The following is a 16,678-nucleotide window of genomic DNA, read 5'->3' as shown; positions in this document are numbered from 1 at the left end:
ACCTGCCATAGAATTGGGCATAGAAGAAATGCTTGTCCAAATAAATAATAATTAATATAAAGGCGTTGTGGTTGATTAAAAGGTCAAAATATGGGAAATCTGTATGCAGGTGCGCAGCTCGCTTACATGCGCAGCTCGCTTACCAACCACGTTATATGTTACATATGACATCGCTGAGTATGCTAGCCAGGTAATTCATTCGCGCGTTCGACTGCAATACGATTTATCAGCTGAAATCAGGAATCACATGCCCCCGCATTCTTATGATCCCCGTCCGGCAATCTACACGAGCAAGTAGCGATACGGCCATGCTCCTCCTTGAGTCCTCTCGAGCCCATGCTCGTTCTGCGCTTGGACTCGCTCTGCTTGATCCCAGTACACCCCCACGCCATCTGGCCATCCCACGCGGAGCCATGTGGTTGCCATAATCCGCTCTTTGATCCTTCAGTATTCATTCGGCTGGAAGCCTCAAGATTCCGCTTTCATTACCTGAGAATGGACATTTTGAGTTCAAGACGGCTGATAGAGAACTCGTTTATCGAATCAATCTTCCCAGAACACGACCTTATCCATTAGCTAGTCGGAACCGGGCTATTGTCGACCGACATTTCATGTATTATGAATCCTAGTCTCCACTTCCCCAGCTTTGCTCTCCAGGTTCCCGTCATCGGCCATACGCCGAGGGGTCTCTCTGGGGTTACACGCATCTTCCTCGGAAGACGTCCGCTGATCTCTCTAGCCGTTAGTTGTGGTATCAATATATATGTAGAAGTCTCCGGTTCTCGACGTGAAACGTCGTTTCTTCCTCCATCTACCTTATCTTCTTAGATTCACTTTCCAAGATGGTTGGTTGGTATGCTTTAGGAATCGCGCTTTTTGCTGCGATCGGAACCTTTCTTTTTGTAAGATATACAGATATCGTGGAGTATGTCACTTATTAACTGGACTTCAGGGCTTCGATACTGGGATTGCCACCACAAGTAAGTTTCATGCTTCCAAGACAGGGCTCAAGTCAACGTTTACTAATGCTCAAACAGCAATTGCCCATGAAAGCTGGATCGAGTACATGCAGCACCCGTCAGAGGGCTTGACGGGCGCGGTACGTTTGGCGTGGCCTATATTTGAGGCATTTCTAAATGATGCAGGTTGTCGCGGTCTATATTGCCGGTGAAGCTGTCGGTGCCCTGCTGCAAACCGCCGTCGCCGACAAACTTGGTCGTCTTCGCTTTATGGAGTTGATGTGTATAATCGTGACGATAGGCACCACAATCCAGACAGCATCAATCAATATCGGGATGTTTCTAGCCGGGCGTGCGTTAGCCGGTGTAGCTGTTGGGTATGTCGAGCCGAGAGATGGATAATGCGGCAGAGACATACTGATACAGGCATTCATAGAGGCATGGTCGGTACCGTTCCCATCTATCTCAGCGAGATCTCAGACCCTCGGTATCGCGGTCTGATCGGAGGGATCTCAGGTTGCGGTATTGCCTTTGGCACAATGGCCTCAAATTGGGTCGGGTATGCTTGCAGCTGGGCCCCATATGGCGCCGTACAATGGCGCCTTCCTCTCGCCATCCAGATACCGTGGGGTGTCATCATGTTCTGCGGTTTAGTAACCTTCATGCCGAACTCGCCGCGTCATCTGGTTCGAGCGGGCAAGGTGGAGGCAGCACGCAACGAATTCAGCCGAATCCGCCGGGACCTCAATTCGCTTGAGCTGCGGCAGGAGTTTGCGCAGATGCTGGCTCAGATCGAATATGAGAAGGAGAGAGAGATCACCTCGTACAAAGAGATCTTCAAGCTATTCAGACATCGTGCGATGGTGTGGGTACCCTCCTTCACTACCTGAATCGTAATATACAGTTGACAAAAAATTAGATCAATTGCTGTGCAAACCATGACCAGTCTCACTGGTGTCAACGTGATTCAGGTATGCTCCTAACTTCAGGTGACCGAAGTACAGTGCTAACCAAGCATTAGTACTACCAAAGTAGGTAAACCTTGCTTATACCCGTGATCGATACTAAGCCTAGAAGCAATTCTATACAAGTCACTTGGCATTGACCGTCACACCATCCTCGCTCTGGCAGCAGTTTACGGCACTGTGGCATTCCTTACCAATGTCCTCACCACGAGGTTCCTGACTGATCAATGGGGTCGTCGAAAGTAAGCAGCCCCGTCCACCAATGTCTATAATATCTAATGAAACAGGATGATACTCGCCGGTCTTAGCGGCATCATCGTCGTCGAGATTTATGCTGCCGTCATGCAACGCGAGTTCCAAAACACAGATAACCGGATTGGCAAGGGATTTGCTATTCTCGGGATTTACCTCTTCGTGGTGATCTATTGTATGTCAATCATCCGATACACTGACAGTGTTTGCGTCAACTAGCTAATATGACCCCCTACCAGACGGTATGCTGAACAGCACGACTTGGCTCTACGGCGCTGAGGTCCTGCCCATAGCCCTCCGCAGCAAAATCATGGGGCTAGCAGCAGCGTCCCACTTTATTGTCAATGTCGCCAGTACGTCATCCCCGAGCAACTCCAGTATACCCAGGTGTTCGCCGATATTAATGTATATGTGAAAAACAGTCACGGAAGCCGGCCCTAGTGCATTCGCAAATATTCACGAGAACTATTACTACGTCTTTGTCGGCTGCACGCTGTTCTTCCTCGTCGTGGCTTATTTCTATTTCCCGTATGTGACTCTACCCGCTCCCCCTCTAGGAGATACATCTATAGAAACAGCTGAAGCTCACTATTTCTTTCTCTGGCTACAGTGAAACAAAGATGAAGACTCTCGAAGAGATTGCTGCCTCTTTCGGCGATAGGGTTATTGGTGTAGAGGATGTGGATCCTGATGCGAAGCCTGGGTCAGGGGTTGTTCATGAAGAGGAGAGCGGGACTCGTTAACTTGCTGGTTACTTACCGTAGTCTTGAGCTGGAAGTCTGAAGTTTGTTACGGTAGGGAATTTATGGACAGCTCATTGAATTTGTTGAAGTCATAACCAATAAAGGGGAATTGAAAAGTCAACAACTATCCAAGCTATATATATCGGTGTTAGAACTCTATACGATAACTTCCAAGTTGGGGGGATATCTGCAGGTGGAAACTTCAAACTGGCCTTTACTGGGTTTCATCATTATCTTTTGGGGAGTTCGATTGTACGTTAAACAGGATAGTCCCAGCGGCTCAGATCCTTGAACTCGGCCCGCCCATGTCATCAAAATTTAGAACCAACCCTCCTTTCTGCACCACAATAGACATCCGAGTACCAATCCGGTGGCGTATAACAGGTTTTCATAAAGATATTGGCGAGTGAGGTGGCTACGGGAGGTCGTTGAAACCTTGATATCCATGAGGGTTAGATGTATGACGGCAAACAGGAGCCAGTAGGTAAGGTAATGACTCTATCCATTGACAAGCCGTCTAAAGTTATCATAATCCTGATAGGACTTCAAACAGCGCTAGCTGAGTAAGTGCCTATTTATAAGACGCGCAACAAGATATCATATCATAGACAAAAAACAAGCCTTCCCAACGCCGTGTGATTTTTAGACACCATAATCATAACGAGTATGTAGGATGAGGACTGTGAGCTGGACTGTACTACGGGTGTAAAAGTATTAGAAGAAAAAGTGGAGCATAGCATCGGTATCGTAGCGGCAAGCAAGATAGGACGAAAGGCACAGACACAGACAGGGTTTAACGACGTTGTGTCTTGCCCAGCCCACGTTTGCCGGCGACCTAGTTATAGAGTTAGTGGGGCCCAAATCTGATTTGAATAGGGTATCGAGGAAACGTACCAGGTGCTTCGTAAGGGAAACGGTCTGGTGGCGATCGGCTTCTCCCTGTCTGGCCATGCGGTTCATCTTCTTCTGGCCGAGCTTGGCGAGGCGTTCGGCCTTGGATCTGGCAGTCTCGTCGGTAACACCATCCTGCAGACGGTTCGTAGCAGCCTGGCTGCGAGCGCGGCCCTTGGCCCGAGCGATCGCCTGGCGGGGATCGGAGGGGTCGATGTCCATTGCGTCGCCGTCCTCGACCTCGCTGCGTGTCGTCGTACGGCCACGAACCTGGCTCTGGGAACGGACACGGGAGACAGCAGCCTCCGGGTCGTAGCCGGCTGCGTCCAAGCCCTGCTCCATCTGGGAGAGCTTCTTGGCTTTGGCGCTGCGGGGGATTGCCGCGCGGTTCTTGAGCGACTTGCGGAGCTTGGCCTCGTTACGCATCAGGGTGCGCTTCTCACGGATGAGATCAGCCTTCATGCGGACGTCGGCGTCCTCGGCGTCTTCGACGCTCTCGTCTGAGTCATAGTAGCCATCGGCCTCCAGTTTCTCCTCCTCTTCCTCCAGAGCGGCGAGCTTAGCCTCGATATCAGGATCCACGTAATCGTAAATGTTCTTGCCGTTCCACACTTCTGGAATCTTATCATGTTTCCATTCATCGTCGGCGAGAGTGTAACTCTTCTTGAGATCGACATTGTAGACACCAGCACCGCCGTTTTCCTCCTCAATATCCCGCTCCAGTCTCTTCCGGTTGGGATCGTTCTTGTCGTATTTCTTGAGGTTCTTGACGGCATCGGGGATGAATGTCTCCAGCTGAGCCCCACCCATAGGCTGGGCAACGTGGATACGCGCAAGAACATCGCCGAGTCTGCCACCAGGAGTACCGGTGCTGTTCGTTCCAGACTTGAGCTTCTGTGCCACTCTCTCCGCTAGGAGCTTGTCGCAGGCAGCGTTTTTCACGTTAGTGACACCTTCAGTAGTGGTGCACGAAAGCTGCAAAAGCTCAACATCTCCTGTCTTCAGCATGCTTTGCATCTGTTCTTGGAGCTCAGGCTCGAGATCTTCCGGTCGTCGGACGTCGATCTTGTTCACCACTACAAAAACGATCTTGTTGGCAAACAGAGGTCGGATAGAGTGGAAAAGCTTGATCTGGTCGGCAACAGAGTAGCCACACTGCTCGGAAAGATCCATAAAGTACATCACAGCAGACCGCAAGTGCGCAATGGCAGTAATAGACTGCATTTCAATGGTGTTCATCTCTTCCAGAGGATGGTCAAGGATACCGGGGGTATCGATGGCTTGAAATCGGAGGTACTTGTAGTCGAAATGACCGACAAACAAACTCTTGGTTGTGAAGGCATAAGGCTGAACGTCGACGTCGGCGCGGGTAATGCTGCGCAAAAAGCTAGACTTTCCGACGTTGGGGTATCCACAGATCAGAAGAGTTCTGGTGTTGGGATCAATCGACGGCAGACGGCCTAAATGTTGTCGGACTTGCTCCAGGTAAACGAGGGGGTCCTTAAGACGTCGGCAAATGGTGGCCATGCGACCGAGGGCAGCGCGTTTGAGCTGCTTGCACTGGAAGAGAGACTGAGCATATTTGATGAGGCGAACATAGTCGCGGGATACGGTTTCAATCAGGTGCTTGGCGGTCGAGACCTGACCGAGGGCGATTCTGAAATGGTCGGCATCGTAAAGTGTATTCATCAAATCCTTATCTGCCTATTGTGAGACAGGCTCATACGCGATAAAATGCACTGGGACTCACGGAAAGGGTGGATGTCCTGCAACCGGGGAAATCCATCCAGGATCGCTTGGAATTTTTCGCCGAATGTTTCTTGAGTGTACTTGACCTTTCGAGTGTAGAAGCCTGAAATAACGATGTTGATTAATCATTCAAGTTCTCACAGCAAAATAATTAGGGCCACAAGTACCTCGAATACGACTGATCTTGAAGCCTGCACGAATCTGAGTGGGCAACTGCCGCTGTGTACGACTGAGGACAATATCCAGGAATTCCTGGCTGGTGGGCACCGGAGGAATCTATCAAGCGGTGAAAGCGTCAGTGGTGTTTTGAAAGAGGCTACGGGGCGCAGGATACTTACATCTTTCCAAGTGGTCTTCATGATGGGCACCTCCGTCGATTATGAAAAATGACTTCAATAAGGTTCCCCAAGATGCGATGAGGGCGATGGGGCAATAGCCTGTCAATTAAAAAAATTATGGTGAGGGCGGTCGGAGGCAGAATTTTTGGCGGGCGGTGAGCTAATGTGGGGGTTCTGCAGTCTCTAACCGAGTTATCCAATCAGCAGTTCTGAGCTCCAGCTTTGCTTCAGCTACAATAAACAGTTTACAGCAGTTCAATTCGAGTGCTAGAATACATTGACTACCGAAGTATCTATGGTAAACACTGAGCCTGCCCTGACCAACCAAACCGGTCATCATATCATAGCAGATCATATCATCATACCCAGTAACTCCATTGCTTTTCGAAGTCGACCACTAAGACCAAACACAATCCATGAACATGCATCGATGGGAATGAATACGAAGGAGAAAGAGGGAATAGGAACAGGGAGTGCTAATCAAAAGCCGTAGAAGGATACTCTTAGCGGAAGAGATACCGGAGAAATACCTCGACAGACCAGCTCACTCCGTGTTGAACTCTAGTACCTGAACACAGTTAGCACAAACCTCAGGCAGACTTTTGCGCAGATAAATTTACCATATCTGTCCAGCCACCGCCACCAAACTGACACTTGCTTGGGCCCCTATTCTCAAACCCAAGTCCTTCGTAAAACGGGATGAGGTTATCGTGTGCAATAATCACAATGCGATCTGCGATAGCTGCCTCCCGGATTCGTTGAATATAGGACTTCATCAATGTGCTTCCAACCTGCTTTCCTTGGTGTTCGCGTAGAACCGCCAGAGAGTGGATTGCAATTGTGCTTCCATACTCGTCGTGACCAACAGTCTCCCCATCAACAACTGTTGAGCGCATGGTCTCCCAGTCAGCGGGTAGTTCCATCGACTTATCCGTGACGAAGGGGGTGGAAGTCCGAGTCGCAATAACGTGTCCGACGAGTGTAGGGCGAGGTTTGGGCTGGTCAGGGCCGAGAATCGGAAGAGTGAACAGGCCCAGGCAAAGCTCAGGGCATCGTCCAAGGCGATAGATGAACTGTTCAAACGAAGTCAGTACGAGTCCGCAGTGACATTAGCAGGAACGCATGCCTTCTCTCTGGTGCAGCGCTCATTTTCGGGAAATGACTCTTCCACAGCAAGACAGTCGTCCACGTTTGATTGCGTCAGAACCTGTACGAACGGATGCAGGTCGTCGAGCTTTGACGGCTGGCGCACGGGCGGGCGACGGAACCAGTAGGGATATTCATTCAAATCGTCATGGTCAACGGCGACATAGTCTTCGTCAACCTCTTCCTCATCTTCGTCTTCGTCGGTTTCCTCCAAAGGGTGTCCGTTGGTCATGATCGCGTCTGAATGGTCGTAGCCGCCATGAGAGAGATCGTTGCCAGTTATAGGCAGAGAAAATCCGTCCGCATTCGATAAGGGCTTGAGCCCGTTAATGGGATGGTCTGCGGGCTGCTGATATGACTGGTCCGACATGGCTTGGGTTGCAGGGATGCTGAAGACGCAGGTACGCAAGCGTTTCGGTTTGTCTTATATATAGCGACTCGTCGTGTTTCTGAGCGAAAGAGCCTAAGGCAGTATGAGACTGTAAAGTGCAGTGGTCTGAAAGGAGCGATTGAGAAGGCACAGTGTGGGTTGTGGACTGTGGACGGTAGATTAATCCGATCGAAAAAATGGTCAGAGTGGTGCGCTGGTGGCCACTGGTGGGGCGGCAGGAATGCAGGTGATAAGACTCGAACAAACAGAAAGGGAGGTGACAAGGGTCGAGAACCTTGCCAGATCTTGCAGACTGCAAGGGTCAGATCCTGTTAGTATATTGACTCTCACGTACTTGATACCTGACCATGACGCACTTACCACTCCGAGGATTCTATTGAGTTTGAAGAGTTTTCGTCCGTCTTCCGAAGTGCGGCTCGCGGGGCAAAGGACGCTTATCTGGGCCGGCCCTGGTGCCTATCTTCGATCTCCCCCACTTCTCGGTGCTTATCGAATTATCCTGTCTCAACTCTGTTCCTGTGCAGGCCAGCTCGAGCCGACAGGTGAAGGGAACATCATGAGTCTAATCAAGCAATAGGAGTCAGTAGTTCTCCCCGATCCAGTGCGCTTTCTGATTCCTTGAGCGTTAACAAATCCGTCTCTCGCTCTGTCTCTCCGATGGTTTTACCGAGATGAGGGAGCAGTATCACCTTATTGTTGACAAGCTTCGGATGATTGATGGCTCATTCTAATTCTCATAGACATCAGTTCAAAAGGCAACTTGCTCATTCGAAAATTCCTCGAAACTCTTTCATCAGTGCGTCTTCGGCTAGCCGGTTCACGCATAGTGTTGATGATAATCGCACCGTCCTTCATCTTCTGAATCGGTGATTCTCAAACAAGATATGATGTGGCAGCGTTCAATAGCATATTCAGTCTGATAATATCGGCGTGCTTCAAGAGCTCATTTGAAAACAGTATCTGGCATTGCCTCCAACAGGTCAGGCAAGAATCAGACAACCGGATTGGCTAAGCGCACCCTCTTCTTTCTTGCGGACTCTTGGACTCTTGGACTCTTGGACATTATGACAGATGGTCTTCATACAAAGTTCTCTATTCCACCATGCAAGTACCCCGAAACCAGTCAGCTCTGCACCCGAATATGTTCAAAGTACAGAATACCTGCGCGGATCCTGCCGTCCTCGTTCGCCCGAGGATCTTATTTGCAGGATTGCGATCACTAAGGATCCCGGCCTTCCATTCATGATTCTGCACTACTTCTATGAGAATCATGGCGTGGCGTAAAGGTTTCAGGATCATAGACATGGCAACATCCACGTTCGCGGTAGCGACCACTTTGGAGGACTGAGATACGTATCCCGCGCGCGGTGTAGGCTAGGACATCAATATTGTCCTAACCAGCGCCACTGTGTTATATGTATCAACGCGTTTGGAAGTTGTGCACAAAAGCCTCACCAAGTTTGCCTTTCCCAGCAACGGAAACAGCCATAAAAGTCCCACGACTCCATAGGCCCTGTCGACAGCCGTTAGAACTGCCTTTTTGTCTCGTTTGACACTGAAGAAGCTTATACTTCGACCTGGGCGTCTTCTATTCAAGCTGAGTGCTGTAGTGGGCCGATGAGGAGCAGACCTGGCCTAGAGGTGGTGCTGACACCTCTATTGAGGATCTGTGCCACTGTACCAGCCAAGCGTCGCGTCGGGACTATAGAACTAAGAACTGAGCGTCTTCGACCGGATATTGGAGTTTGTGGGCATGAATAGCCTTCACCTGCATAAAGCGGGGAATGGTGAGAGGTAACAAGCATAGTCTCGGCTTTCACACTGAACACCATGGCCGGCGAAATGCGTCCTTCGCTAAGTACAAAATAGGTGATGGTCTATTACCAGGGTGCTAATGATGAGGAACATATTTCAGGCATTACTTGAGCAGCCAGCCTGATTTAGAAAATGTGCCATCCCGCGATACGATATCAAGATCCACTATGTATACGGAACTGGCAGTAGGCACCCCCACGGCTTTGGATTTCCACTTCGAATGCAAGGATGCATTTCAGAGAGCCCGTCATTATTGGTCCTGGTTAATTACCTCAGATAATTCGACGGGTTAGTCATGGTAACAACGCAATCCCGTAATGGCGCTCAATATAAGGTGAAATGGTTGAGAAATCGCTCATGTAGCTACTTCGTATACTACTGCAGGGAACGAGAGCCGAGCGGGATCGGCCTCGGTTGAAATTGACGCAGCCGAGAGCGGAGCGGAAGATGCATCGTCATTGACTCATTTAGTTCTCGCGATATCGACCCATTTTTCTTCCTCTCTTCCGACCGCCAACTGCTCCTCCACAATGTTCTCTGCCATCCCGGTTCCTTGAGGGGCTTGATAGCTTGTCTGTCCCTGTCCCTGGATGGGCCTCCAACAATTCCAGCATTACCATGAGCTCGAGGGTGCTCGCTTCGCGGGCCGCGCAGCCTCTCAAGGTCTGAGACTACACCCCCAACAAGCCCAATTCTTGCTCATCCTCGTCCTAGCGGCATCCAACCGTTGTAGGTGCTGGTGATGAAGCTTATCCCACTCCTCGCCGATGTTTCTCTTCATTGCACGATCGCACAGTTAATCAGAGCGCCGACTTCTCGTCCACCAGCAAAAATTATGATCGCCTTGGCCGACGGGCGAAGGAGAAGTTGCTTGATCGGGTACGCTATCCAGCACTTTAATCGTTCTTTGGGCGTGTATCTGACCTTTTTTTCTTTTCTTTCTGCAATTAGGAATTCTTTATGAGCTTGTTGAACTCAGCGTCTACCAAACGAGAAGCCAAATCGTACCTCGCCCGCCTTAAGGCCCAACAACCAGCGAAGCCGCAAAAGAAGTTGCAGAGCACAACAGTACAACAGACCATTGCCGAATCGCTACCTTCTGGAGTCAACCTGGGATCTTTCTACGGCGCATCACGATCTGTATATCAAAGTCCTGTCTTCAGACAAGACTCAACCCCTGCCCCTGCGCGCGAGGACATACCGGAGCGACTGCACCTGGCACTTGTCAAGATAAAGACTCCGCAGCTGCTGGATGACTCTACCCTTGATGGAGTGGCCAGGACGCTTTCACAGATTAACCGGCTGGGCTTGGCCTGCTGTGTTGTGGTCGATCCGGGCTCGGACGGCGACACCCATACTTTGCGAAAAATAGCTACGGAGCAGGTAGGCCGCATCGCAACGGCCGTCGATCGTCAACCGGATTCGAAATCTTCCCATCTATATTCCGTTTTGTCTTTCCCAGCTAAAAGACCAGATATACCGACTGTCTCATCCCGGAAACAGCTTCTCAGTCCGTTACGAGATGGTCATATCCTGATCGTCGCGCCGATTGCTTATACGGAGGACACTCCCAAGGCTCTTATGGTACCCGCTAATGATGCCGTTCTTGCTTTGACAAAAGAACTTGCAGGTTTGGCTACAATGCCAGATCCTGACGAGGACCCGATGATTACAGCTCAGAAGATCAATGATCTACAAAAGGAAGTTTCTTTAGACCGGGTCATCTTGCTAGACCCCTTGGGCGGTGTTCCAGCTTTTCGAGGCCCACAAACATCTCACGCTTTCATCAATATGGACCAAGAATTTGAACATATCGAGCGTGAGCTGCTACAGGTTCGCAACCCAGCCAATAATAGCCAGGGCGAGAGTGTGGTCACAAATCCTATCTCGGACAGCAATGCGGTCTCAGAATCTGCCAGTACAGAGCCGACGTCTACGCCTGCCAAGCAAGCGCTATTGCCTATGAGCGTTGGCGAGGATACCATTGATGGCCATCTGGATAACTTACGACTGTCGCAACAAACGTTGGCCATGCTCCCGTCTGCATCTTCCGGGATAATCACTTCACCAGTTGAAGTTGCGAACTCCGCACGTTCGCTGGAATCGAGTCCTTCTGAGCTGTCAGTCGGTACGCGGCGGCAGAGAAACCCTCTGATCCATAATCTTCTCACAGACAAGCCTCTGCTTTCATCGTCCTTACCTCTGAGCCGGCGGGCGCGTGGCTCGCTTCATCTCCCTGCCCCTCCAACCACCTTCGTCAAACGAGGCATGCCTGTCAGCCTTATCCCTGACCCGCGCGTCCAGGTGTGGACGGCACAGACACGCCCGAACATGAATCTCGACGATCCTCATGTTGACCTTCCCCGGCTGGTACACCTGATTGAAGACTCATTCAACCGCAAGCTAGACGTAAAAGACTATCTGAACCGAGTGAATGGCCGATTGGCTGGTTTAATAATTGCCGGCGAATATGAGGGTGGTGCTATATTAACATGGGAGCTTCCCCCTGGAGTGGAGGATGACGGAAGCGAATCTAGCACGGCCAGAATGGTGCCTTACCTGGACAAGTTTGCGGTTCTCAAACGTAGCCAGGGTGCAGGCGGCGTTGCGGACATTGTATTCAATGCCATGGTGCGGACATGCTTTCCTAACGGGGTATGTTGGCGTAGCCGCAAGGACAACCCGGTGAATAAATGGTACTTCGAGCGGTCTTTGGGGTCCTGGAAGCTCGCAGATACCAACTGGACCATGTTCTGGACGACTCCTGACCTGCCTGAGAAGCCGCAGAAATTCCGAGACTACGAAGCTGTCTGTCGGAGCATACAGCCGAGCTGGGCAGAAGACACAGGTGTAATAGACTGATTTATACAAATATGCACGTAGACGGTATATAGAATCATACAATGACATTGGAAGCCACAACATCACCTAGTAGTTAAACCAAAAATAGCAGTACAGCGTCGATATATACGAGTCCTTTCTCACCGCCTTCGGCTTATCCTCAATCAACAAGGCAGACAGAGCCACATTTCTCCTTTGCGTAGCACGGCATATTGTCCTCCTGTTCTGAATCGCTCATGATGGGCTACCCGTGATGCCGATCTGCATTGAGTGCTCGTACCCGGTCTCCCATCTGTATAGCGCCTACAGCCGCGCCGACGATCGATCACTAGGCAAAGGCGTGCGCTTGACGCAATGTCCGCGCTGCAAGCGATTCGCCGACAAATACGTCGAGTATGATTTCGTCGTTATATTTATCGACCTTGTCTTAATCAAGCCGCAGGTTCGTCTCCAGTAACATCTGTTTCTAAAACTCTGACTGACTTGAGCTGAAGGTGTACCGCCATCTCCTCTTCAATCGCCTCGAAAGCGATGAACATAAGTTCGATGTACGATCCTTCCAGACATTAAGAATAGAATAACTGTGTTGACGGAACTGCAAACATAGCGCTCAATCATCCGACTTGGAGTCCTTCTACTCCTCTTTGATGTTTATCTCACCTGGGCACGGATCGAAAAGTCCCCGCTGATTGAGACGACATTCCTCTCTCGCGCTCCGATTATCATCCAATACCTCTTTTTTCTTACATTGAACGCCTTAGCAACTCTTGCCCACCACCTCACAGTTCGCCTCCTCGCCTCATTCATTACTTTCTCATCACAATCTACACCTACAAAACAACCCACTGCTACCGCCAATGCCGCTGCCACTGAATCTCAAGCTCCGGTTCCCTCAAATCCCACCACGCCAATTCTTCCCTCCTTCCCTCAGCAATTGGTGCAAGCACAACAAGCGTCCGCTCTGAGCCCGCCGAAGAGCACACCGCACAGCTCCGTGCAGGAACTTCCAGGTCTTGAGAATCAACGACCTCGCCAGCCATCACCTTCCAGTCCCCGCGACTCATTCTGCGACTTGCGGCCGCCGTTGCGTCGTGCATCCACAGGCCCTATGCAATCTTTCCAACAATTATCTCCCCCATCTCAGGCTAGTCCAACAGCAATAAGCACAGCGCTCTTTGTAAGCAGTTGTGCGAAACTTTTCCCGATACTCCTGGTTATATGGGGGCCAGATGGCCGCATTTCCAGCTCAAACTCTACTCCCAGTTCAGGTTACGGTGCAAGCGCAGTTTCCACCCTACAGCCGAATCCCGCCCAGAGAGCAGAAGGCGGATCGGACCTCGTGGTAGCCGGTTCAGCCGGCTCCGGCTTAGCAGAATCATCGCCGTCCGTTTCCTCATCCCTCCTGGAAGGCTTAAGTAAGATTATACCGGCGGGTATACCGGCTAGCTATGTAGCAAGCTTTGTGGACCTTATGAGCTCGCTGTTTACGCTAGGCGCGGCTGACATGCATCTTGTCCTGCTGAGCAATATTGAAGCTCTTTACATCCTCTTAGGGTGTGGATATTTGCGGGCGACGGCGCTGGCTGTCGCGGGGTTACTTGCTAGATGGGCCGTGCAGAAGGTTATTCTGGGGGTTGTTGGGGTGGATAATCTTCGATTATGCGGTCAGTCCATGTGACTTCGTGGAATACTTCGTATACATACATTAATTGAAGCATGGATATAGATTATCCAAAGTAGGAAATAGCCGTACATAACACAATACGGTTCCGCAGGATATGCATAACCTCAACTGGCTCTTCTATGCCGAGCGTGAGTTTCTTCGACCGTCTTCCATTTAACAACGCTACTCCACCATCCATCCAACCTTAAACAAACCTCGAGCAGAATTAAGAAAGAGACCTACTGCGGCACCCGGTCAGGCCGAATATCCGCCCTCTTCGGCGCAATAAGCGGGTGCCACTGCGCCATAAACGTGATCGCTACAATACCAAACAATCAGCAATTTCCTTACCTCGCTGGGGCAAAGAGAAGACGCGAGAGAAGAAAGAGGATAGAACATACCCCACATTAAATAACAGCTCGCAATCGAGAGGATGAGCGTGCTTCGCCAGAGTCTGTGTATATTACATATTAGCACTGCTCGCAGCCCGGAAATTCCGATTTCTGAGCAACCCCGTCTCATCCCGTTTCATAACAGATTGATAAAGGGCAATGTGACAAAACGACGGATAGACATACGTCTGATTCTCCCCTTTCGGACTGAACACCCAAGCAGCAACGGCGGCGGCCACAACGACGATGAAGCCGATTATGAGGCTCCAGCTGGACCAAAACCGTTAGCTTCCATTCTTTATTTCACATTGTCTCGGTTCGGTCTAAAACATAGGATTGGATCCGGAAATGTTCGTACCCATTTGCCATGATGTGCGGTTCCTAAGCGGAGTATGTTTTGGAATCGAGAATGAAGGATACCGTAGGGGGCAGCTTCGTGGACTGGACTGGACCAGCCTAGTCTTCGAGCCCGGCTCTGGTTCCGACGATGGCGCGTGGTTTCGTAGAAATCAACTCGATTGCGAGTGCGACGTCAGTTGAACCTCGTTGCGCGGAGAGGTTGTCGTCAGCTTCGGCTAGGATTCGGAGGCGGAGAGACGGCCCGGCAAGGGTACGGCTCGCTGAACAAAGAGTGATTCTTTGATGGTCTTGGGGAGATTGTCTGTACGCTGAACTGAAATCGCGCCCTCTGATGCTTGGAGGCTGCTAGACTGGCAGGACTGGAGCTTCCCTGGTGCTGCCACATTAAGGTGCGGATCCGCTGATGTGGCTGGTGGTGTGGCTGTGCAGGACCTATATAACTTTTGTATCTTACATCTTAGAAAACTGTTGACATTTTATCCGCCAGCCATCCAGAAGCACACATCAATTTGGCATACGTATGGCATCTAAATGATTGTGCTTACCTTGTATAGGAATATAAGGGATGTTTGAGCTCAGATCAGGATTCAGGATTCAGAAGGAAACGGAGTATAAGGGACAGACTCCTGGATGAAATGCGGAAGTTACTTCGAACATAATAGTGAGGAACGCTTAGCATAGGAAGGAATGAAGTCGATGACTCATTACGGTTATTTGAACCACATATCCACCGTCAGGATATCAAACGTCCTTACAAGTCCAAAAAGATAAATAACAGTATACACTGGTCAGAGTGAGGTAAAAGCGGGAAACGGATAGCATAGGCAGGAAACAAAAATCACTCCTTACTTATCCTCAAACCAAGTCAACATCTAGGCACCCTCGCGGCTCTTACGGTAGCTGGCCTGGGATATGTTAGTATCCTAAGAGGAGTGATATTCTAAATGGAGGGTACCTCTTGCTCAACCTGGAGGGAATCAACAACAGGAGCCAGCTCGCTGAGAATCTCGTAGGACCGCTTGTGGTATTCTAGCTGCGCGGCAATAAGGTCCGCCAGGTTCCTCAGTGGTTCAGGGGTATCAAGAACCTAACAACATAGTTAGCAAAACCAACAACACACCTCCAGCTCATATTGGCAAACATACATTCTTCATAACGCTAACAGCTTCCTCAGTTTGTCCAACAAACTCATCTTCCGCCTGCTCAATCTCAGAACGGGCCTCCTCGCTCAGATTATCCAAATCACCACCATGCTTTGCCTTGATGGAGTCCAGCATGAGTCGAGCATTCTCCACGTTCTTACGCGCCTTCGCAGCAAACATCAAGTTCGTGTTCAGAGTTGTGTTCCACCCAGCCAGAAAGCGCGACTGGATTTGGGCGTCCTGCGCCAGACGGGCCTCGCCCACCTTCTCCGAAGCCAGCGCATACTTCTCCAGGGCAGTTGCGAGCGGATCCTCACCAGCTGTAGTATTCCCCAGAGTCTGGGAGCCAGCTAGCGAAGCGCGCGCAATGGCATGGCTGAAGGTCTTGGGCTGCGGTTTTGCTGAAGGGGGTGCGGTTAGTGCAGCCTGAGCTTCGGCAGGGGTGCTGGCCTGCGACAGAAGGTGGACTTTTTCGTTGATGGTGCGCCCGAGATCGTTGAAGGATTCGCGGATGTTAGGGGGGTAGTCGTAGGCTTCGTTGGAGTATTGAGAGCTGCACACCTTAGCATACCACAGCCAGATTGATATAGAATGCAACGTACGTCACCTGAAGGAGTTTCTGGTGCACTAGCTTCAGGGCATCCACGCGCTTCTCAAGTTCGATGTACTCATCGGGAAGTTGAGTCTTGTCTTCAACCTGACCCAGCTGCTCGCGAATTAACTGCTGTGTGCGCGCAGCAAAAGGCGTAAAGTTCGCACTATTCAAAACAGCGAATACATCAGTTTCATGCCGGTGATCCCACAGTGTACAGACCGCAGCTCATTGGGAGCTGGTCCGGGGTACACATTAACACGTAGGCTGCTGATAACCTTACCTGAAGTTCTTCCCGAACGCCTGAAACTTGTCCATGATTGATGCAACTCACAACAGTCCAGCTGGTTTAATGAAGCGAATAAGTAGGCTTGACCGTCGCAGGTGAGGATGTGTGCGTAGTCTGTTAGTTTGTTTAGGAGAGCTGGTCGGAGAGTGG

General features: G+C 50.5%; 6 protein-coding genes across 6 annotated transcripts, besides 1 other annotated feature; 3 read left to right on the top strand and 3 right to left on the bottom strand.

Annotated features, from left to right (window-relative positions):
* Window positions 1-16,678: part of a sequence feature (contig 1.100 1..337251(-1)) that runs on past both edges of the window.
* Window positions 843-2,919, top strand: hxt8 (putative MFS monosaccharide transporter (Hxt8); the record flags this gene model as incomplete). Its single annotated transcript, XM_658376.1, has 11 exons — window positions 843-902; window positions 953-980; window positions 1,038-1,099; window positions 1,146-1,336; window positions 1,396-1,824; window positions 1,879-1,930; window positions 2,051-2,166; window positions 2,212-2,351; window positions 2,416-2,529; window positions 2,599-2,704; window positions 2,787-2,919. 11 exons carry the CDS (start codon window positions 843-845, stop codon window positions 2,917-2,919), a joined length of 1,431 nt encoding a protein of 476 aa, XP_663468.1.
* ANIA_05865 (putative GTPase NOG1) lies at window positions 3,550-5,961 on the bottom strand. Its single transcript, XM_658377.2, has 5 exons — window positions 5,898-5,961; window positions 5,727-5,835; window positions 5,561-5,662; window positions 3,814-5,510; window positions 3,550-3,754 (listed from the first exon to the last, which is right to left on the bottom strand). Exons 1-5 carry the CDS (start codon window positions 5,916-5,918, stop codon window positions 3,713-3,715), a joined length of 1,971 nt encoding a protein of 656 aa, XP_663469.1. The 5' UTR covers window positions 5,919-5,961; the 3' UTR covers window positions 3,550-3,712.
* ANIA_05866 (polyamine acetyltransferase) lies at window positions 6,159-7,727 on the bottom strand. The gene is made up of 3 exons (XM_050612656.1): window positions 7,024-7,727; window positions 6,518-6,970; window positions 6,159-6,465 (listed from the first exon to the last, which is right to left on the bottom strand). Exons 1-3 carry the CDS (start codon window positions 7,411-7,413, stop codon window positions 6,442-6,444), a joined length of 867 nt encoding a protein of 288 aa, XP_050467072.1. The 5' UTR covers window positions 7,414-7,727; the 3' UTR covers window positions 6,159-6,441.
* On the top strand, window positions 9,758-12,111 carry arg2 (acetyl-CoA:L-glutamate N-acetyltransferase; the record flags this gene model as incomplete). The annotated part of the gene is made up of 3 exons (XM_050612653.1): window positions 9,758-9,912; window positions 9,964-10,128; window positions 10,201-12,111. The coding sequence occupies exons 1-3, from the start codon at window positions 9,868-9,870 to the stop codon at window positions 12,109-12,111; spliced, it is 2,121 nt and encodes a 706-aa protein (XP_050467071.1). The 5' UTR covers window positions 9,758-9,867.
* ANIA_05868 (sterol homeostasis protein ARV1) lies at window positions 12,344-13,768 on the top strand (the record flags this gene model as incomplete). The annotated part of the gene is made up of 4 exons (XM_050612648.1): window positions 12,344-12,532; window positions 12,585-12,638; window positions 12,698-13,505; window positions 13,584-13,768. 4 exons carry the CDS (start codon window positions 12,344-12,346, stop codon window positions 13,766-13,768), a joined length of 1,236 nt encoding a protein of 411 aa, XP_050467070.1.
* Window positions 15,375-16,628, bottom strand: ANIA_10743 (BAR domain-containing protein). Its single transcript, XM_050612644.1, has 5 exons — window positions 16,523-16,628; window positions 16,250-16,405; window positions 15,651-16,200; window positions 15,461-15,592; window positions 15,375-15,410 (listed from the first exon to the last, which is right to left on the bottom strand). The coding sequence occupies exons 1-5, from the start codon at window positions 16,555-16,557 to the stop codon at window positions 15,378-15,380; spliced, it is 906 nt and encodes a 301-aa protein (XP_050467069.1). The 5' UTR covers window positions 16,558-16,628; the 3' UTR covers window positions 15,375-15,377.

The sequence above is a fragment of the Aspergillus nidulans genome, chromosome I (genome assembly GCF_000011425.1).
Source record: "Aspergillus nidulans FGSC A4 chromosome I".
Classification (NCBI taxonomy): domain Eukaryota; kingdom Fungi; phylum Ascomycota; class Eurotiomycetes; order Eurotiales; family Aspergillaceae; genus Aspergillus; species Aspergillus nidulans.
Note: the sequence above shows the minus strand (reverse complement) of the source record. Positions and strands in the feature narration are given on the sequence as shown.

Bases quoted from the DNA above. Each gene is read 5' to 3' on its own strand.
- ANIA_05865 (XM_658377.2), bottom strand. From the start codon at position 5,918: ATGAAGACCACTTGGAAAGAT. The intron at 5,663-5,726 runs GTACTTGTGGCC...TCGTTATTTCAG, and splicing joins CAAGATCAGTCGTATTCGAG to GCTTCTACACTCGAAAGGTC. The intron at 5,511-5,560 runs GTGAGTCCCAGT...CACAATAGGCAG, and splicing joins GCAGGACATCCACCCTTTCC to ATAAGGATTTGATGAATACA.
- ANIA_05866 (XM_050612656.1), bottom strand. From the start codon at position 7,413: ATGTCGGACCAGTCATATCAGCAGCCCGCAGACCATCCCATTAACGGG. The intron at 6,971-7,023 runs GCATGCGTTCCT...TCGTTTGAACAG, and splicing joins AGCGCTGCACCAGAGAGAAG to TTCATCTATCGCCTTGGACG. The intron at 6,466-6,517 runs GTAAATTTATCT...AACTGTGTTCAG, and splicing joins GCGGTGGCTGGACAGATATG to GTACTAGAGTTCAACACGGA.
- ANIA_10743 (XM_050612644.1), bottom strand. From the start codon at position 16,557: ATGGACAAGTTTCAGGCGTTCGGGAAGAACTTCAG. The intron at 16,201-16,249 runs GTACGTTGCATT...TAAGGTGTGCAG, and splicing joins CAGAAACTCCTTCAGGTGAC to CTCTCAATACTCCAACGAAG. The intron at 15,411-15,460 runs GTACCCTCCATT...AACATATCCCAG, and splicing joins CCCTCCAGGTTGAGCAAGAG to GCCAGCTACCGTAAGAGCCG.